Source organism: Triticum aestivum, chromosome 5A (genome assembly GCF_018294505.1).
Source record: "Triticum aestivum cultivar Chinese Spring chromosome 5A, IWGSC CS RefSeq v2.1, whole genome shotgun sequence".
Classification (NCBI taxonomy): domain Eukaryota; kingdom Viridiplantae; phylum Streptophyta; class Magnoliopsida; order Poales; family Poaceae; genus Triticum; species Triticum aestivum.
The window spans coordinates 585,909,734-585,930,938 of record NC_057806.1 but is presented as its reverse complement, the minus strand read 5'-3'; the positions used below and the strand labels follow the sequence as shown (position 1 = coordinate 585,930,938).

The following is a 21,205-nucleotide window of genomic DNA, read 5'->3' as shown; positions in this document are numbered from 1 at the left end:
ATTTGAGGAGTTCATGTATTCACTATGTGTTAATGCTTTGTTCCGGTTCTCTATTAAAAGGAGGCCTTAATATCCCTTAGTTTCCCTATGGACCCCGCTGCCACGGGAGGGTAGGACAAAAGATGCCATGCAAGTTCTTATTATAAGCACATATGACTATATACGGAGTACATGCCTACATTACATTGATGAATTGGAGTTAGTTCTGTGTCACCCTAGGTTATAACTGTTACATGATTAATGGTATCCAACATAATCACCGATCCAATGCCTACGAGCTTTTCACATATTGATCTTTGCTAAGTTACTACTATTGCTACTTCTGTTACAATTGCTATAAAACTACTGCTACTACTACTATTACCACTGCTATCAAACTACTCCCTCCGTCCCAAAATAAGTGTCTCAACTTTGTATTACCTCTAGTACAAATTTATACTAAGCTCAAGACACTTATTTTGGGATGGAGGGAGTATCATACTACTGTGCTACTGATCACTCAGCTGCAGACATTTAGTCTTCAGGTGTGGTTAAATTGACAACTCAACTGCTAATACTTGCAAATATTCCTTGGCTCCCCTTGTGTTGAAATAAATTTGGGTTTAATACACTACCCTTGAAAGCTGTTGCGATCCCCTACTTGTGGGTTATCACCGCCTTGCTTTGTCTCGACAATACAATCGACTTAACCGAGACCGCTTCCGGATGACTCACAACTGATCGACTTGTCTTTAGTTCCTTCCTCTAGATCAACATGTTCAATGACTCGAACAAACCTAGCTCCGATACCACTCTTTAGAATAATCGAAGGCGCATAGTCGATCATGTGAGGATCAAGCAATCACACGAGATACAACACCGAGTTGTTAACGAGGTTCACCAACATGGCTAAATCCTTAGGGCATGACTACGGGCGCTCCTTCCCGTGACACCATCACAATACCGCACACTGTCCACCCGGGCGCCGGCCAACGCACCGGCTCCCCCTGAATGTTTGTGCTATTATGTTGGGAAATGTTGCATCATGTGTTTATCCCACATTATATAAGAGGTCTAGGATACAAGTGTCCTACTCGAACACCTCTCCGTACCATATCTACACACAGTTTGAATTCAAGTCCAAATGTAACCTACCTTGTACAAACTATTTGACACAACTCCAACAAAGAGCCTCCTAGTTGGGAGATGTGTAATCAAATTCACCTTTATTTGATGTTGGGAAATACTAGGGAGCTAAAAAAAAGGTAATGAACAGAGGAAATGCATACCCAACCAGAGAAGATATCTTGTTGTGTCGAGCTTGGTTGAACATGAGCAATGGATCATATATGTGGAACTGAGCAAAAGGTCTCAAAATATTGAAAAAGATATGCATGGTTCCATGAACACAAGCACTCCATGGAATCACATCCAATTCATACCGACTGCAGTGAGAGCTCTCTCCAACATAGATGAGCCACCATTCAAGATTCTGTGAAGAAGTTTTGTGGTGCCGGTGCATATGCTCAAGTAGTGAATATGAATGAAAGTGACATTGGAGTCATTAGTCGTTCAAGTTTTGTTTCCTCCATGTTGGTCGTGATCTTTCTTGCTTGTTTCATTTTTGCATTACATTTATGTGGGATTTTTGTTAGATGGGATTGGTGGGTGCTTTGTACCATCACATTGAAAACAAGCCATTCACTTTGGCCCGTTGTTGGGTGGAGTTGAATGGGAAACCCAAGTGGGCAACCCTCTATAGAGATCTCAAGAACCACACCAAGAAAAGAAGAACAATGATGGCACAAGCTCCCGCCAATCTATTGAATTGGATGGCGATGATGAACAAGGTGAGGGGTGGTCGAACTTGGGACCGAGCCAAAAAGAAGTAGGTACTTGAGGGGGAAGAAGGAGAAATATATGGGCACACGTGATGTCGCGGCGACCAAGATGTCAGCCACGTGGATGAACAATTCCAACAAAGGGAAGGAATCAAAGAAAAGGAAGGATAAGAAGGATGAGAGGTGCAAGCTATTATTGGATGTGCAAAGGGAGAGGATGAAATTCGACCGTGAGAGAGGACGATGGTTGAGAATGGGATGATGGAGATGGAAAAGACAAACAAATGGGAGGAAATGGAACTTGAGAAGGCCAAGGCATATGCGACCATTGAGCTTGAGAGAGAAGGCGAGGCTCACGGGGATCATGGAGGAGTCAAGGACCATGTTGGTCGACACTATCCTCATGGATGGCCATGTCAAGGATTGGTTCACCAACCAAAAGGAGATCAACGAGACAACGAGCGCAAGAAAAGACACTTGATTTATTCATGTATCCCTATTCATGAGTTATTGAATTTTATTCGTCGTGGATCATTTTGGCTTGTGTTGTATTATTGAATTGGTTGTGTGCTACATTGATTGAATGATCTACATGCATGATTTGCATGGAAATGGGGGGCGCCGTTGTCCAGGCAGACAAATGGGGCTCAGCCGGTTGTCCCATTGGACATGCTCTTATTTTTTTTGAAAAGGGGGTTTCCCCGGCCTCTGCATCAGACAGATGCATACGGCCACATTTATAAATAAATAAAGTAGTTCAACAATGTCTTGCAAAGTGCTGCAATAAAGGATACTAGCTCACACAGAGCAAGCAAAATAAAACAAGGCCCAAAAGCCACAACCGGCTGGCATAGTAAAGAGAGATAGGTAAACTACGCGCCTATCCTATTACATGACCGCCATCCAAACCGGTTGAATAAATCCCGCGCTACCATCTCCCACCGGACAGATCCAGTAACCAAACACGCCCTGGCCTCCGTCGGATTAGCGCAGTAGCCCGGAAGAGAACCTGCAAAATGAATAGTTGTTGCTCTGTTAAAAGCCAAGTCATTTCTGTAGTTCCAAATTGCCCATAACAACGCACATGCTCCCACACGAATTTGTCTAGCTGTTTCGGCCTCTATACCAACCAGCCACGTTCCAAACAATGACCTGACCGAATTCGGAGGAGTAATGTTAAAGGCAATCTGCACCGAGCGCCACAACACCCTCGCCATCGGGCACTCAAAGAAAAGATGCTTGATAGTTTCATCCCGATCACAGAAACTACACCTAGTAGATCCTGTTCAGTTGCGCTTAATCAAATTATCTTTCGTTAGAATGACTTGTTTATGCATAAACCACATAAACACTTTAATTTTGAGAGGAACCTTAACTTTCCAAACGTGTTTGGAACTAGGAATTACACTAGAATTGATGACATCAATGTACATCGACTTGACTGTGAATTCACCAGATTTAGTAAGCTTCCAATACAACTGATCGGGCTGATGAGTAAGTTGAACCTCCATGAGTTTACTCACCAGATGAATCCAAGCCTCCCACCGGTCACCCACAAGCACCCTCCTAAATTGGATGTTAAGAGGAGCAGATTGCAGACTCGTTGCAACCAGAGCATCCCGTCGCTGCACAATGCGATAAAGCGCCGGATACTGGAGTGCCAGTGGTGCATCACCTAGCCAGGTATCTTCCCAGAATCGAGTGTTATTGCCATCACCGACAACAAACTTTGTTCTGTTAAAGAAAGTAGCTTTGACCCTCATTAACCCCTTCCAGAAGGGCGAATCAGTGGGTCGAGCCGTCACCTGCGACAAGGTTTTAGAGTACAGATACTTGTTACGAAGAATCTGCACCCAAGTTGCCTCAGTCTCGGTAGATAACTTATAAAGCCACTTACTTAGAAGGCATCTATTCTTAACTTCAAGGTTCTCAACCCCAAGACCCCCTTGGTCTTTTGGTCAGCAGATGACATCCCATTTGGCTAGGCGATACTTTCTCTTAGTTTCATCGCTCTGCCAGAAGAAACGAGACCGATAGAAGTCCAGTCTTTTCCTAACTCCAACTGGAACCTCAAAAAAGGATAAGAGAAACATAGGCAAACTCGTGAGCACCGAATTAATAAGAATCAATCGGCCTCCATACGACATAAGTTTGCCCTTCCAGCAGCTCAGTTTCTTCTCAAACCGATCCTCGATACACTTCCATTCATTGTTAGTTAACTTACAATGGTGAATGGGGATACCAAGGTAAGTGAACGGAAGAGTCCCCAAATCGCAACCAAACAGTTGCTTGTAAGCATCTTGTTCCTCTTTGGCTCTACCAAAACAGAACAACTCACTTTTATTGAAGTTGATCTTCAGACCGGACAATTGCTCAAATAGGCACAATACCAGCTTCATATTTCTCGCCTTAACCAAGTCGTGCTACATAAAAATGATTGTATCATCGATGTACTGCAGAATGGACACACCGCCATCTACAAGATGAGGCACCAAGCCACCTACTTGTCCTACCTCCTTTGCCCTTCCTATCAAGATTGCCAACATATCAACAACAATGTTGAAGAGGATAGGAGACATTGGATCACCTTGCCTCAGGCCCTTGTGTGTCTGGAAATAATGACCTATATCGTCATTCACTTTAATTCCAACACTCCTTTTTGCGTGAAAGATTCAACTTGGCGCCTCCAAGCTTCGTCAAAACCCTTCATATGTAAGGCTTGTTGTAGAAAGAGCCATTTGACTTTATCGTACGCCTTCTCGAAATCCACCTTAAAAACCACTCCATCCAGTTTTTTTGAGTGAATTTCATGGAGCGTTTCATGCAGGACCACCACCCCTTCAAGAATGTTCCTATCCGGCATGAAAGCAGATTGAGTAGGCTGCACCACAGTATGCGCAATCTGTGTGAGCCTATTCGTTCCGACCTTGGTAAAAATTTTGAAACTCACATTAAGAAGATAGATTGGACGAAATTGCTCAATCCGCACTGCCTCTGTCTTCTTGAGAAGAAGTGTTATCGTCCCAAAATTCAGCTTAAAAAGGTGAAGCTGACCAGCGAAAAGATCATTGAACAAAGGCAATAGATCTCCTTTAATAATGTGCCAACATTTCTTGTAAAACTCGGCCGGGAAACCATCCGGGCCAGGAGCCTTATTATTCTTCATCTAGGAAATGGCCTCAAATACCTCTTTCTCAAAGAAAGGAGCAATTAAGATATCATTCTCAACAGCTGTCAGTTGAGGCACGTCCTCAATCCTACACTCATCCAGCGACACCCAATTCTCCTCTGGAGGTCCAAACAACTGCTTGTAATACTCAGTGATATACAGCTTTAAGTTTTCCTGACCAAGAATCGTTCCCTCATCTTGCTCAAGCTGAAAGATTCTCTTCTTTCTATGCTTGCCATTAGCAATCATGTGAAAAAATTGTGTGTTCGCGTCCCCCTGGACGACCCGTCGGACCTTGGCCCGAAGCGCCCACTTTAGTTCTTCCTCACGAAGTAGCTCTTTCAGCCTCATTTCCGCATCGAGCTTCGCCTAAAGCTCCGAGGCTGGTAGGATCATGTTCTCAGCTTTTACATCCAGGGACTGAATAAGCGAAAGGAGTTGTTCCTTCTCAATCTTATAAACCCCACTAAGATGTTTAGCCCACCCTCGTAGGAAGCTTCTCAAGTGCCTAATTTTATTCTGCCAGCGCTCAAGTGCAGTTTTACCTCCTACATCCTTAGCCCATACTCTGGCAACAGTATCTAAGAACCCTTGTCTCTCGAACCACGCAAGCTCGAACGAGAAGACATTCTTATTTCCCACATGAGTGGCCTCCCCAGAATCAATGAATAACGGCGTATGGTCCGAAATGCCCCGTGTAAGTGCCTGCACCGTTACACAAGGGAATTTATGCTCCCATTCGACGCTAGCCAGAACCCGATCCAGCTTCTCAAACGTCGGATTAGGTAGTGCATTAGCCCAAGTAAACTTCCTGCCCGAAAACTCAATCTCACGTAGATCCAGACTTTCAATGATGGTGTTAAACATGAACGACCATCTACCGTCGAAATTATCATTATTCTTCTCATCATGCCTTCTGATAATATTAAAATCACCCCCTACTAGGATAGGCAGTTGCTCAGAACCACAAATCCTAACCAAATCAGCCAAAAAATCTGGTTTAAGCTCGGGCTGTGCGGCTCCATAAACTGCCACCAAAGCCCAGTTAAACCCATCGGCCTTCGACCTCACCCTAAACTTAACTGCGAAATCCCCCATGACCACGCTTCGGACTTCTAACGAGTCGCATCTAACTCCGAGTAAAATCCCCCCTGATCTTCCTCGCGGCGGTAGACAATGCCAATCAAACTCAATACCTCCCGACAACGTATTGAGAAATTGAGGCGAAAAGTCGACTCTACCAGTTTCCGATAAAGCGATAAAGTCCAACTTATGCTCAATAGAAGCCTCAGCAAGAAACCTTCTTTTAGCCAAGTCTTTCAGACCTCTGCTATTCCAAAAGATTCCTTTCATAACTCGTCATGGAATTTTTTAGCTGTTCTAATCCACGCGCTCCTACGCACTACGGAAGTCGGGTAAATCTCCCGCTTCCACTTGCGTTTAGGAATATTAAAACTCTCCGGCTGGTCCTCACAACCAGTCTCAGAGGCTCGCACTTCATCAAAGTCCACTCACTCATCTTCCTCCTCAGGAGCGAGATCCGCACACAAATTATCGAGGGCCCTAACCCCCAAAGCATCAATCTCGGAGTTATTCATGGGTTTAACCGCAGCTAAGTTACGAATCATCTCAAGCGCCCGCTCAGCCTCTAAATCCAATAAATCATTAACCGAATTTGAAATTTCACTATCATTGCTACCTAGTGAAATTCCTAGCTTATTTGCATTATTAATAATCTCATCATCGGAAAAATGCAGAATAGAATTAGAAGTATTGACAGACATACCCGTAGTGACCTCCACGTCACGAAGCTTGGCCGCCCTCATGGCGCACCGCTGCTGAATGTCGTCCATCTCCGGATGGTCCTGGAGATGGCTGCTCAACCGTCGCCCCTCAGTAACCGGATCCGGGATACCACCGAAAGCAATCACCTCCTCCCGAGAGGCTCTGCTGGGGTGCACCATGCAGGGGAATGGAGGAGCCATGGCCTCCTGCCCGAGCTCCCCCACTACCCCGGCCAAAGGGCGAACTGTCGGCACTGGCGCCGCCGGCACACAAGGCCCTCGAGGCGCCACAGGAGAAGAGGCCCCCGAGGCCACTGAGGCCACCTGCCCCGAGCCCCGTCCGGGCTGCGACTCCATCGCCAGCACCGCCGGTCCGGAAGAAGGAAGTAAAGGTGTCTGGTCGAGCAACCTCGGCCTCCCAACCGAAGGCTCAAGCTGCACCATCGGAGGCTCCCCCACCGCTGGCCCTGATGAGGGAAGCGCGGCCACCTGCCCCACGCCCCCATCAGCAGCAGGCATCCTTGGCTGTACCTGCACAGTTGCGGCCTCAGATGAAAAATCCAAAGCCCCCATCTTCAGACTCTCTCCCGCGCCAACGACCTCCTCCGCCCCAATCCTAACCGGGATCGGTGACTCCCCCGAAGGAGGAAGCACTGGCTCCTCAAACTCAGTGCCGGAAGCGAGCGCTCAAACACCTCATCCGACTCCACCCGATCAGTCCACAGTCTCGGGGGTGCAGATGCCGACTCGAAAGAGCCGAACCTGAGGGTAGTCGTCGGCACCGAAGAAGGAGTAATCGTCCCATCCGCAGACGTCTGAGCATCAGCACCCTGCGTGGTGGACAGCTCACGTCCACTATCAGCAGCTAGTGCCTCCTTAAGTGCCGAACTATCATCATCCTCGTGCAAATCAGAATCAGACCCGTTGGCCATCCCGGCAAAGATACTCTCATCCTCGAACTCAATAACAAGGTCATATATGTGGCCTCGATATGCCCACTTAACCACCTCCGGCACAAACTCGATGTTCAGCACACTAACCAGAACGCGGGCAATCCCGTGGGCTCTAGTAAAGTCCATATCCACACACTCCGGTCTGCCAATCATGATACCCAAACTGGCAACAACCCGGGCATCCTGCATCGGCCTGGATGGTGCCCCAGAGAATCGCAACCAAACCTGCGTCAGAGGCTTGCCCGTAGGCTCAACCCTCTTCCACTCCTGAAACTCAAGCACACCATCAGTACCTGGCACCTTGCACATCCCGAAACTCAGAAGCCTCTGAAGGTCCTCAACTGACGGACACTCAACCCGAAACAGCTTGTCCTCCACAGTCGCAAGCTCCCACCGGAACTCCCCAGGGGCTAACTCCTTAAGCCTCTGAATAATTTGCGACTCCGAAACCTCTCCTCTAGCAATCTTAACCAACCCAGATGTCAAGCTCAACGTCTCGTCAGGAACCTCCATCTCCGTTGGAGATTCAAAGAACGTAAGCTCGGCACAGTACACCCCATGCATCATCAGCGAAGGTGCCTGCTCTCTCAGAAGCGGACAGCCCCCCGCATCGTGTGCCGGTTTGCCACAAGTGCCACACAACTCGGCCACACACTCAGCAATAAAATGCCCCTTACCACCACAACGATAACATAGCATATTCTCCTTCTTGCGAGCATATTTTGAAGCTCTGTCCGACTCAGCCCTGGGAGGATCCTCCAGAGAAACAGTCCCCCCGGACCCATTCCCGGGTAACTCTGCATTGGCAAGCGCCAATACCACCTCCAAAGCCTGGCCTGTCAAAACCTGCTGCTCAGCATCCCCATCAACCACCATCGGATCAGTCACAGTCGGAGTAGGCGGTCGTGGGCGATACCGGCCCCCATGCCCACCTCGGTGACCACGGAAACCACCCCGCGGTCGAAGACCCGGGCCAGCCGCCCCCTCAACAAATCCTCCTAGGGGCCCCATGAACGGGCGCTCCGCTGAGCCATCGCTCTGCCAAGCATGGCCTCGACCTCCACCAGTCGACGAGGATCCACGATGCTTACCAGCACCATACGCGTTGACCCCATCATCACCCCACTGACCCTGAGGTGCAACCGTGACTTGAGTCGGTGGACGTGCCAGATGCTGCACTGCTCCGGATCAATTCTGCGGAGGCATAGCGACAAGGTGAGGTGGTGGAACTGGCCTTGGCTGGCCAGCCAACAGCCCCTGAGCGGGTGGCCGCGGCACAACACCTCCCTGGCCCGCATTGTTCCCAGCAGTAGATGACGGCAGAGGTCGCTGACCCACCGGACCCGGCGCCGGCGGCCGCAATCCCGCCGGAGTGGGCGCCGCTGGTCTAGGCCCGGGCAGCACGCCGCCCCGGCCGGCCGCTACCCCCACCGAAGCTACGCCCCTGCCGGCTTGCAGCAGTACTGCACCCCCGCGGCCAGCCCCCGTTGGCGGCAACGAAGCTCCACTGCCGTTGCCCGAGGCCGCGGGGTTCCGGCCAGCGCCGGTAGCCGGCAACCCAGCGCCACGGCCACCGCCGCTGCCCTGCTGCGGCGCGGTCCCAAGGCGGCCGGCGGCCAGATTCGCCACTGTTCTCTTCCCCGGCGGCAAAGGTCCTCCGCGACCCACCATCGATCGAAGCGGAGGGATACGCTTCGCTCGTTTTGTCCCAGCAGATCGAAAGCTCCGACTCAGCCTACCAGGAACCCTAGCGAAAGGTACGTGAGACACAGACGATCGAGCTAGCGGCTCCTCGTCACCCTCGATAGCGCTCGGCTGTGGCCTGCTCTGGGCTTCATACCCAAGCTCCTCCGGCCCACATACCGCAGCCCTCTCCGAGCAACCCTCGTTGCAAAAAAAACCGGTCGGACCCGGAATAGACTGGGCCTCATACCCATCTATCCCCGACCCAACATGAGCCGGCCCACCAACGTCCGATGGCAGCCCCTCTCGGCCTAGCAGTGAATTCAAACGACGCTGACGGAAATCAGCGATCCCGAGATCCTGGATCCTAGGAGTTTCCAACTCCGTCGCCGGCGGCCTCGACCCGGCCACCGTCCGGCGAAGAGTCTTCTTCCGTTTTACAACAACCCACGAATCCGGCTTAATGAGATCAAAAATTGTAAGATTTGGACGACATACCTTAGGAAGAGGGCCTTTCCATGGCTTGATCGCCGCCAACGAGGTTCTCCGGCGGACCATCTCTATCTTCTCGCCCGCGTCGATCCCCAACCTGGCCGGATCATGGATAGGTAGAACATCATCGATCGCAGACGCCACCTCCTCCTCTGAATAGCCGGCATTGAACCAGTCATTAACGTGGTCCGACGGCGTAGGCGACGGCGGCGATGGCGGATCGTCCGCCTCTCCATCCGCGTCGTCCTCCTCCGCTAGCGCCCAAAACCGTCCACCGCACCGGCGATCCCCGGCGTGGACAGATTGGGTGCGCGCGGTAGCCCCTCCATTCGCCCCTCCAGTAGCTCTCAACACACCAGTCTCCTCCTAATCCAGAAACGCGGAGAGAGACAAGTCGAGAATAAAACCAGGGGACACAAATTTCAGAAAGAAAAGAAAACCCGTTTCGCAGACTGCTGGTGTGTACATTTTTCACAATGTTGATCCCAGAAATACCCACATCATAAGGAAGACTACCAAATGCACTTGGCTAAAAATGAGAAACTTACAATCAGAAAGTGTTGTCATTGAATTCATCAGTCGGGGTAATCAACATATGTACTTTCACAAAAGAATTACAATGTTTCCTCTTTCACACTATCAATACCAATCAAAAGAATGCTATCAAACTCTTCTATATTTCCCTTTCTCAAAATATACTTTCCACAAGACCCAACCCAAAATTGCAAGCTGGAGACCGAAACAAACCAAACCCCAAACTATGCACTCCTATTTAAAAAATAAATAAAAAATATTCACTGCCCAGGAACTTCACAAAAACTGGTACCTGTCCGTATTTTCCTTTATATACGTAATGTAATCAGTCTGTATGCTGTTGCAGAAGAAAGTGGAACTGGGAGTTCTGCCGCAGTAGTGGTGGCGGCTCCACGTCAGTCGGGTTGATGTCGAGCATCAGTCGCGCTATATCATCCAAGGATATCGGTATGCTGCAATGCCGTCCATATGGGTGGGTGTTAGATCGATGGCAACTGTTGTGATTTTAATTAATTATGCGCCCCGTCACAGATTACATCTTTGCGCCGGTACTGAACATACCTTGAGTCGTCATCTAGTAAGAAAGAACTGTTCGGAGTAGTTATCGAGTCATCTGTCGTCATTGTTCTCATGTTTCCAATTACCTGAAAACATGCCCATTCTTGTCATGAAACAGGAAAGAAAATTTTGTACCTTTGTTTTCTATCACATCATGTTAATGTTGTTTGAAAACGGAAGCACGTATATTCTAGCAAGGACTCTCGCTTACCTCTTGGGATAGACCTTGTGCACCGTATTTATCATCCCAGAACATCGTTCCGATGCGATATATTTGGCTGATGCTCAGAACCTGCCAACAAAATGCAAATATTTGATATTGGATGGGTTTGCCAAAATTTCAAGCATCTATAACTTTGTCTTGTTCAGGACTTACGGGGCAAAGCTCATCAGTGATTTCCTCCAGTGTCTTGTGCGATTTCTGATGCAAAACCTGCAATGTATTTCATTTAGTAGGTCGGCCGTAGACAGATGGAACATCTATAATGGTCAATAAGAGCATCTACTTAGGCATACCAGGAACCCAACTGCCTGCCTTATGTGTTGCAGTTCATCCCAAGATGTTCCTGCATACTGGATTACAGAAATACATTTTAGTCTGGTGGCTTTCTGCTGATTAGTATGTTCCTTGCTGAAATTACACATTCTCTTTTTTATTTCACCTCTTCAGTTGTTCTAGAGCACCATTGCTCCAGTTCCTGTAAACCAGCCTTCAAGAATTCTCCATTGCTAAAGGAGCAGCATTCACGCCGAAGTAGCAAACTGAATGAAGAAAATATTTTTTGCTATAGTTCAGAATCAAAACATTTTGTGAAGCGTATACAAATGATGTCTCAAATGACAGTGTGTAGTCAAGCAGAGTTAATCTGAGGTAATTTGTACAAGACTAGCAGTACCTGTTGAAGAGTTGAACGTTCATAAATGCAAATACTTGACTGAATGTTTTCCTAATTATCATTGGAGGTACCTACAAATCAAAGTTGAAAAAGGAAAAATCTTCAGCATAGAAATTGTAATGTATTTCCTGACAGGAAGACAACTGAAAACGAAGCTACAACTCAAAACAAAGCTGTACTCACATAATTATTGTTCATCGTTTCCAGTGTATGATTCAGGCACTTGACAATGTTCTGCCAATGCACACTTGATGCTTGCCTTGATAGTGCACTAGAGTGTATACTTTTCAATGATCCTCGAGATGCTCTTACACGACCAGCTCTTGGAGCCTATGAATATTGGCACATGTTAGAGAAGTTGTATCACATTATACAAAGATTAGGCATGAAGATGCCTGAGCCTTGAGGTACCTGTATGCAGAGAGTCAATATTGCACTTATTTCCCTTTTCAGGCTATCTCTCATCATGCCATATATCTTCTCGACATATGCTGTTAACTGTTGCTTGAAACGTACAGCTGGATACTTAGCCTCTATCATTGATGTAGTGTCAGCTCTTCCTACCATTCCACTGTATCCGTTTGAAATACCTAATCCTGACGATGATGATCGAGCATTCTGAAAGTGCAGTTTTTGGCATATGTAAGCTCATTTTCCCCCAAATATAGAGATTTTTGCTCCAAATTACATAGCATGAAACCGGTAAGACATGGCAGTAGGCAGTAGCAGTTCAATACAAAAAAAGAAACGAAAAAGAATGAGCACCAGGAGCCACGTCCTGATGCCCACCAGACAGAACTCCAAGACGTAAGCTCATATTTTATGATGTGATCACAGATAATTGGTACCAAATGCATTTGAGATCTCAACCAAGAACATCTGCTTATGCAGAGCAAAAGTCTGGATGAAAAACTTACCTGCACCATTCTATTGAATAGGTTGCCTGTTGCGGTCCTGCTGCGATTTGGTACTTTAGTAGATGAACTGCTAGCTTTAAGTGTATTTTGTAAAAGGTAGAGGAGGGTTGATGTTGTCGACAGCCAATAAGCTAGTTCTCCAGAAGTTTCAGCATTCTGTACATGTATTCAGCCAATGAGTTTCTCGACAATTTGCTTACCAACTTTCTTATGCTATTGCATAGGAAAATCTGTATAGTTATTGATGGGAATAACAACCTCAACATATGACCTAATTGTATGGATGATACGATCAAATATGTTTGTCTTTTCTGCTTCAAATGAGTGCCAGTGAAGAAGTGATTTGTAGACAATACATGCTGCAGCTGGTCTTCTGTTGTCATATCTCCTGTCTTCAGCCAGGCTTTTGATAAGGACATCATGATTTTCCTGTGAAAGAGTGAAGGTAGAATAATTGTTTTTTTTAAATGCACAATATATGTTAATTAAATACATGAAACTTGTTCCCACAGTGAAATTAAAAAGTTCAAAGGACAAACTTACTTGCTGTCGGTCCGTCAGCGACTGTTGTTTGCTTAAATTCTTTACTGGGGGAACAACCACCTCCTCCTGCAAGCAAAGCATATGTGAACATTAATCCGATGACCTACTTGAGTATTGTTTCTTTCTATCTTACAGTATGTTTGTTGGGTATCACTGAGTTACAGTACATATACTAACCATTTTAGGTTCTCCATGCTGGTGTCCATTCTCAAGAACCTGATAAGATTTTAACACAAATGTTAGTGAAACTTTGTACTTCTGAAATATAGTTGTAAAAGCCAAAAAAATATCTTATTGAATTTTCATTACTGGAATTGTACCTTCACAACAGCTGGCTCAATCACTTCAGGAGTGACTACTGCTTGAACAGCTGGTGCAGGATTGCTGCGGAGCAACTGATTCTCTGACTCCAAGATGGCAATCTTGCTTTCCAGACTAGACAAATCATTAATTGTATTAAGTTATAATACTTCCATGCAGGCAAGTGGTTAAGAATGGAAATACGAGGTATAAATATTGTAAATTTTTACCTCTCTATTTGTTTTGTCTTATTATCATCATCTGCTGACGCAAGCAACGATTGTTGGCGTAGAACGTGGTTTTCAGATTCCATGTTGGATAAATTTGTTTCAAGCCTGAACCATATATCAAAAGTCAGTGAGTGGATATGATATGTATTCTTTACAAGTCGACTTTTTCCAAACTCCAAAGCTATGAGCTCATTAGTACCTAGCGATCATGTCTTGAACTTGATTAATTTTGGAGTCCCGTTCTTGTGTCTCACGTGACAATTCGTCAGACTGTTTTTGAATCTCAAAAAGCTTCTTCTCAAGATCTTCAGCCTTCGTTCTAAACGTACCGAGCTCAGTCTGGATAAAAAAAGGGACGTGAGAATTTCACTGTAGAATAAAATGGTGAATCTTCCTTTTGAGTACAGCTGTGGAACCTATTGGGTATTCATACCTCAAGTTCCTCGTTTTGACTTGTCAACAACTCAACTTTTGCGTTATCCACCACTGGCACCTCTACTATCTTAGGTGGTGCCTGTTCAATTGCTAACTTTGCAGCTTCTTTCTCATTTATAATTGCTGCATGGGCTTCCTCAAGCTTTTCTTGCATTTCTTGCAACGCAGATTGTAACTTTGTAATTTCTTGTCCCTTGGCTACCTCAAGGTCAACCTGCCAACATGCATAATTTAGCAAACTCATTGGTGTCCAAGCAACATATTAAACTGTACAGCAACTACTATGTTGATCTAAGTGAGTTACCCTCAAATGCTTCTCAACATCTAATCTCCATGTGAGTTCCTCAACTCTCTTTTCCAGCTTGTCTTTGGCTTCTTTAAGTGCACCATTATCTCTTGCTTCCTGTTACATGCTTATACTTTAGTTTAAAATGCATTAAAATACACATGAATGCATTATGACTTCCCAATCTGAAATTGGACATACCATTTTGAGCTTCCGAAGTTCCTTCCTTGCAACACGTCCCCTCCACGAGCACTGGAGAATTAGAGAAGCTCTTTTTTGCAGTTTGTAAGCAACATAGGCTTTGTGTTGGCGCCATCGAGTCTGGATCCACAAAGTAGTTAAGTTTCGGTTGATTATTAAATTACCTCTGTACCTTGGTTCACATAATAATACAAACCTGGATGATGATGGTCGCTTTGGTCTCTCTTCTGAACCTGTGCTCCTTACGAGCAGCCATTGCACGTAATCCTGTCTGTATTGTTATTGATGATCTGTATATTTGTAGGTAAGCTTTCCAGGCAGAATGAGTACGGGTGTGCTTCTGTATTGTAATTGCAGCAGCGACTCTTCTCATGTGCTCAAAAAGCTTTCTAGCTAGTCGTGCTGTGCCATTTCATTAGATTGTATGTCAGTTCAAGTGAGAACTAAGTAAGAAGTACTTCTATCCAAGGCATGAAGTACCGAACACGAAGGAGTGAAGAAATACCTCTCCAGAACTTTTGAGTTTGAATGGAAGCCTTTTTTAAGCTGACGAATTCCTTTCGCATAAGATGCGTTCTTATACGCCTCTGGATAAGTCGCACAGCATTGGCCAATACTTCTGCTCTTCTGGCATCCAGCTCTGCCATCTGGCCAGCTCTTAGGAATACCTTTGTTTTTCCTATCTGATAAAGGAAAGGGTATGCACAGTCAGTTTCAACTGTCATATATGATAGATACAGTTTTTATGTTTCACAACTTCCCATTTTCACTGTAGGTTACCTGGTATCCCTTCAATCCCATTTTATCACATATTGCTGCGCAAGCTGTCTTCTCGTCAGAACTGCAAAATAGTTACAGAACAAGGGCATATCTAAATTGATATATTTTACTTGAGTTTCATCTCCTTATCAGTTCGCATAACTTGAGCATCCATACCTGTCCACAAGCTCTGGTGCAAGCACTCCGAATCGATCAATGAACTCATCAAATGTTCTCTTCGTCGGATAGCCAGCACAACTGATCCGGATTGCTTCCAAAACACCCTGCACCATGAGCCATGAACGCGATGAAATTTCAATCAAATTCAATGGAGCACAAAACATGAAAAAGAAAATACATACCCCACATCTCAATTGATTCAAGACATTGTCGTTCTCGAAGATGCCAGGTTTCAGTACAGTATTAGGCTTCACACATCTAATGTAGTGTGGTTCTGTCGTACTCAATGTTTCCATCAGGGCTTGGAGTTGTTGCTACACATATTATGGAATACATGTTAATGAGTATTTCAAGGCTAAAAAAGAGATTTAGCTCCAATATGACACACCTTAAAGCGAGTACCGATGGAAGAGAATTTGGACTGTTTAGAACTTTCCTCTGGTAATGGAGGAAAGAGATTTGCAACAAAAGAGCACCTTGACGAATTTAGTAGAGCTTGATGTTCAGCGACCACATAATCTTTGTTCTTGTCAAGAAAATAATCGGCTTGGTACGTGACCTGTCAAGTAGAATAGTTTATTAAAATTCCTTACTGATTATATATCAAATTATCATACTATCACCGGACTAATGCTTACATCTCCTGCGTAGTGATTGATTGTGAAGGCAGTCCTGGCAAGTTTGGGCTTGCTAAAGCGCTTATGTGATTTGTATGTTTGATACATCTTTTGTGCAAATGTCTCGTGAGTGGACTTCGGAAACATGCTGCATCATCCATAAGCATGTCAAATACTTGCATTTGCCTTCAGTTTGCATGCAAGAAAAAGTATCCTGTGTATTTTTTTAAATGAAATATACTACAGAAAACTTTCATTGTTGCAAGTGTCATCGTGGACATAAAACTAAATCTGGAATGACAGTCAAAAGAAACTTCATTTTTGGGTCAAAACATCACATACCATGCCTCATCCAGGAGGGCAATTATTCCTCCAGGTTTCTGTACGAAATATTTAAATGTTTGATAAGTAAATACCTGATTCATTTGTTAAAGTTCACATATAACTTATGATATTCAGAGGCATTACCTTCTCAATCAGGTCCAGCACATCCTGATTATCCACAAATTCCACATAGCTCCAGTCTATTTCATCCCTTGTATACTCTTCTTGCTCCATCTTGAATACGTGCTGCCGAAGGAATACACATATTTATGTAGATATTAAATATACATTTCAAAATCATTTTCTCTTAGCACCTATGGTCTTAGCTAACCTGATTGAAGTGCTGCTGCAATTTCTCATTTGTCATGTTGATGCACAGTTGCTCAAAACTGTCATATGAGCAGAAAGTTAGTCATGTTTAGAAACTGAACTAATATCATACTTGCACTTTTGTAGTGTAACGAAGGTACTAATGGCAAACCTGTTGACCTTGAAACTCTCAAATCCATATATATCCAGCACTCCTATTATACTTATTGCATCAGGATCTTGACCAATCGAGTTATTGATCTTATCCACAATCCTGTTAACCCAGATAAGAAAAACCTTTCTGGTTAAATGGCATACATTAGAGATGAAAGATAAAAGTATAAAGTGCTAAATTTATTAGTTTTTACAAAAAAAAAGGAACTGGTAGGAGCGCTGCCTTTTCAGTAAGAAATTAGATGTATGAACAAACAGGTGGGCATGAACATGCCAAAACCCTATGTAGATAACGCTCAACTACTCCTGAATAAGCACAACGCTCGGGGATCCCAGGCAGAAAGCCATGCCCCACTGGACGATTTCGTCATATGCGCAATGGGCGATCTCCACTAGTTTTATTAGCATTTTACTACATTCATAACAATATATTTTGGTCTGTACACATATCTGGCAATCTGGTAATACTGATAAGAAGTAACACTTGATATTTTTTGCTTGTTTGATGCATTAATGAATATAAGAATTCACGCTTACCAGTCGAATAGTCGTGAATACACCGTCTTTGCCAAGGCATCACGACTCTGTAGAGCAGAATCTGGATCGAGGGGTTTTGTGATATTTCCATCAGGTGTTACAATAACACGCTGACAAAGAGAGTCTTCAAGCAACTTCTCATCACACCTAAGATACAATATGTACTTGAGTAATACCATAAAACTGCAGATCACCAAACATAAATCACTGAAAGAAATTAGACATACATTAGCAGTTCTGCCACTGTTTTCAGGTGATTGATTGATTTCTCATCCCTCAACCGTGATGAATCAATTTCTTTCCCTTTGGAGAAATTAATGTTTCCTAGATGAAGGATTGCCGCTACTACTCTGAAGATTGCATCCTTGAGCAGTGAAAGAGATTAATTAGTTTTTTTTAGCCCAGCAATATCGTTACTATTTCTTTCAAGTCTCGTTATAGTTTCAAATACCTGTTCTTCTTGAGAAATTCCAACTATATCCATTGCATTTCTTGTTTCTAGGTATTCTCTTGCGTCGTCCACATTAGCTACTTCATAGCAGCTTGTTTGGTTCAGGTAATGAAATGATCGCGGGTCTCCCACCTTAAACCTTTTTACGTCCTGTAATTAGTTAAACATCAAGAAGAAGTCTTTTGGACCATGCAGATATGGTAAGCACTATATAGGTACTTCTTGTTAAGAATTACCTCCGGTGGTGCAGAGCATAGCATGTAAAAGCAATGGTAGTTCCGTTCAGGATCAGAGACCTGGCATACTCGTGATCGTTCAAGGAGGTATGTGCGAACGGCCGCACCAGATATCTTCCCGTATTTGTCAAATTGGATTTCAACAAACTTACCAAATCGACTGAAAAAGATCGGCATGTTAAGTATAAAACTTAAAAAACATTTGCTGCCAAAGCATAGTTGTAGTTGCTAATTCAAGAATCCACCTTGAGTTGTTATTCTTCACCGTCTTCGCATTACCAAATGCTTCCAGTACTGGGTTAGACTGAATGTGTTGTAGAAGAATCGAGAGAGTTAGTGGGACATCATTCTAGAAGGAAAGAGTGAGAAAGAAGATGAACAAAAATGTTGTGTTTTCCAACCTCTAGAACTTGCTGCTCAACGGTTCGTCCCTCGGTTCCAGACCTTCCTCCCATGAACGCAAGGTACCTCATGAGCATCTTTGTCGTCTCTGTCTTACCAGCACCACTCTCACCGCTCACCAATATTGACTGGCTTCCATGCTCATTGATCATTGCCCTGAAAATTATATTCAGCAACAAAACCGCGATGAACATCAGCCACACAATACAGTGAACTGGCTGACTGTCCAATGCCCACAGACTGCAATCGCACACACCTGTAGCAAGAATCTGCAATCGCGAAAAGATGGGGGCTGAGCTCCCCGAAGGTGGCGCCTTTGTACTGCTCCATCATGTGCACGTCGTAGAGATGGGGCAGCCTCTGGAAAGGATTGACTGCAATCAAGATGTTCCCGGTGTACGTCTGTCGTCAGAATAGTTACCAGTGTCAGACAATCAGCTGAAATGGTTTCTGACTGGGAGAGAACATCAAGATGGACAACCCTGGATTACTCACGTATATCTCGTTAAGGCTGTACCGGCAGGCAAGGTTATGCAGGACTCCCGGTTCATGGAGGTAAGCGAGCTTCGTCATGTCGTCCACTCCTGCTGGGGGCGCTTCCGTGTCTTTGGGGTATATGCTCGCGAGGCTGGCCACAACCTGAACCCATGGATGATTCAGAAGCTCATGTCGTAAGCAACTTGCATCGAATTGGCGATTGAAAGTAACAGTAACTCGCGGTGGCAGTTCCATCCAAGCAATTCGACGAACAGTTGGTAGGCACTGCTCGATTAATTGCTAAGACGAAGTAGAGCTTGATCTGAAATCTGCATCCTTGGTAGAATACTGGTGGTAAAGAGCAGCGATGAGGCAGAGAGCAGGGGACTGCGGAGTGACTGACCGTTTTGCCGTTGGTGGTGGCGACGGTGACGTCGGCGCCCTTGATCCCGGTGACCTCGCCGTCGACCCAGGCCTCGTCGGGATCCTCCAGCCAGACCTGCGAGCCGACGATGATGTTGACCGGAGTCCCCTGTCGTCGACCCAAGAAACAAGAAACATGTCAGCTCGACCAAAAGCAACCAACCATCAATCACGGGCGTGAAAGAAGCTGGCTGGAATCGAGCAAGAAAGCAAGCTGACCATGTTGACAGATTCAGTCCACGGACGACGAACTCAGCTCAGCTCGATCGCCGGCGCCGGCGAATCTCCGCTCATGCGAGCACGGGATCAAACCAACCAAATAATACACCGGCAGCCAGCAAGATCCCGCGAGCTGGAGTTGTTGTTGCTGGAATGCGCACGCGAGAGTAGTACACTACAACTGGAAAGGGAGGAGAAGCAAGCGATGCGACAGCAGGAGGGAAAGAGAGCAGAGGAAGGAAGGGGGAAAGGAATATACAACCAAGGTGGTGGAGGCGGGGCGAGGGGTCGGAGTGGGGTGGCGGTCGCGGGGCGTGAGCTGGTTCAAGTCCCCCTTTTTGGTGGGAAAAGTCGGCACCGCTACGGCCACCCCGCGATGGCGGCGGCTGCTGCGGCCGGTGGCTTCTTTCTTTCCTCTCTTCCCCGGTCGGTTTCCCCATTGGCGAATGGTGGTGATCTACCGGCTGGAGTGCCACCGAAAGGGGGCGGCTGAAAAGGAGAGGTTCAGGGAAATGGTCCGTTCCCTGGCCCCGGCGAGTACAGCGACGGCTAAGGATGTCCTGTGTTGTGTTTACAAGAAGCCGTCCAAAGTGATTATCCCAAATTTATGATATACTACTCCATATCTATAGCGAGATAAGAAAAGAAAAGGTGAGATATCTTTATCTAAACTTATCCCATAATATTTTTTGCGATGCTTATATCCTATAATATTTATTGCAATTCCGGAGCTTAGATCTAATGGTTGCGCATATAGTTAGACCCTCTAACAGCTATTGTATCAATTGTCTGATTAAACCCTCTAATAAACATTTTCACACTGGTCTTTTTATGGTTTGCTTCTATTTCTACTCCCTAAATAAGCATTTCTGTGTTCGCGTGATCAACTCGTGCACCCAACGGCGGAGACAAGCCTCAGGCTGCCCGGGCGATGCCTAGGTTGTGAGGCTGGTTTTCTTCTTTCACTGTAGCATTTTTGCATTGTTTAATATTGTAGCTAGCTAGTGTTTGGATTGGGGCTTGCCTGGGTCCTGCCCCGATCCTGGCTTTTTGTAACCGTTGGATCCTCTCATTTCCTTTCTTCTTTCTCATGTTCTTTCTTTTGTCTCCACAATCTAACCGTACCTTTTTCGATGCAGCGCATTTCTGCTGTCCCATTTTCTTTGTCTCGTCTCTTGAATCTAGCTCTATCTTCGTTGGCGCCTCCATATGTGCGACGTCATTGCCGCCTATGACGTCTAGTGTCTTATGGGCGAGCATTCATCTAACAAAACTTTTACGGGCGGCAGGTCCGGT

The 21,205-nt window shown here is 45.6% G+C and overlaps 2 protein-coding genes across 2 annotated transcripts; both read right to left on the bottom strand.

The window, feature by feature from the left end:
- Window positions 1–2,483: 2,483 nt before the first annotated feature.
- Window positions 2,484–10,369, bottom strand: LOC123101595 (uncharacterized). Its single transcript, XM_044522972.1, has 3 exons — window positions 10,355–10,369; window positions 9,908–10,267; window positions 2,484–2,829 (listed from the first exon to the last, which is right to left on the bottom strand). Exons 1-3 carry the CDS (start codon window positions 10,367–10,369, stop codon window positions 2,749–2,751), a joined length of 456 nt encoding a protein of 151 aa, XP_044378907.1. The 3' UTR covers window positions 2,484–2,748.
- Window positions 10,370–10,445: 76 nt separating this feature from the next.
- Window positions 10,446–20,313, bottom strand: LOC123105011 (myosin-12). The gene is made up of 40 exons (XM_044526971.1): window positions 19,910–20,313; window positions 19,671–19,799; window positions 19,286–19,429; window positions 19,047–19,192; window positions 18,790–18,946; window positions 18,634–18,692; window positions 18,389–18,548; window positions 18,153–18,302; window positions 17,929–18,065; window positions 17,702–17,848; window positions 17,163–17,264; window positions 17,013–17,070; window positions 16,826–16,927; window positions 16,700–16,737; window positions 16,379–16,505; window positions 16,129–16,299; window positions 15,923–16,054; window positions 15,738–15,844; window positions 15,582–15,642; window positions 15,307–15,484; window positions 14,998–15,203; window positions 14,802–14,921; window positions 14,619–14,717; window positions 14,313–14,528; window positions 14,079–14,218; window positions 13,880–13,984; window positions 13,670–13,784; window positions 13,527–13,565; window positions 13,350–13,415; window positions 13,065–13,235; window positions 12,807–12,962; window positions 12,301–12,507; window positions 12,073–12,219; window positions 11,890–11,960; window positions 11,656–11,755; window positions 11,510–11,566; window positions 11,370–11,426; window positions 11,205–11,285; window positions 10,997–11,079; window positions 10,446–10,887 (listed from the first exon to the last, which is right to left on the bottom strand). Exons 1-40 carry the CDS (start codon window positions 19,910–19,912, stop codon window positions 10,761–10,763), a joined length of 4,671 nt encoding a protein of 1,556 aa, XP_044382906.1. The 5' UTR covers window positions 19,913–20,313; the 3' UTR covers window positions 10,446–10,760.
- Window positions 20,314–21,205: the final 892 nt, after the last annotated feature.

What these genes read in the sequence shown, in the direction of transcription:
- LOC123101595 (XM_044522972.1), bottom strand. An exon ending in GGAAAGGCCCTCTTCCTAAG is followed by an intron (nt 2,830 to 9,907) that starts GTATGTCGTCCA and finishes TTCATTTTGCAG; the next exon opens with GTTCTCTTCCGGGCTACTGC.
- LOC123105011 (XM_044526971.1), bottom strand. An exon ending in TTGAGCAGCAAGTTCTAGAG is followed by an intron (nt 18,693 to 18,789) that starts GTTGGAAAACAC and finishes CAACACATTCAG; the next exon opens with TCTAACCCAGTACTGGAAGC. An exon ending in CGCTGACGGACCGACAGCAA is followed by an intron (nt 13,236 to 13,349) that starts GTAAGTTTGTCC and finishes ACTCTTTCACAG; the next exon opens with GAAAATCATGATGTCCTTAT.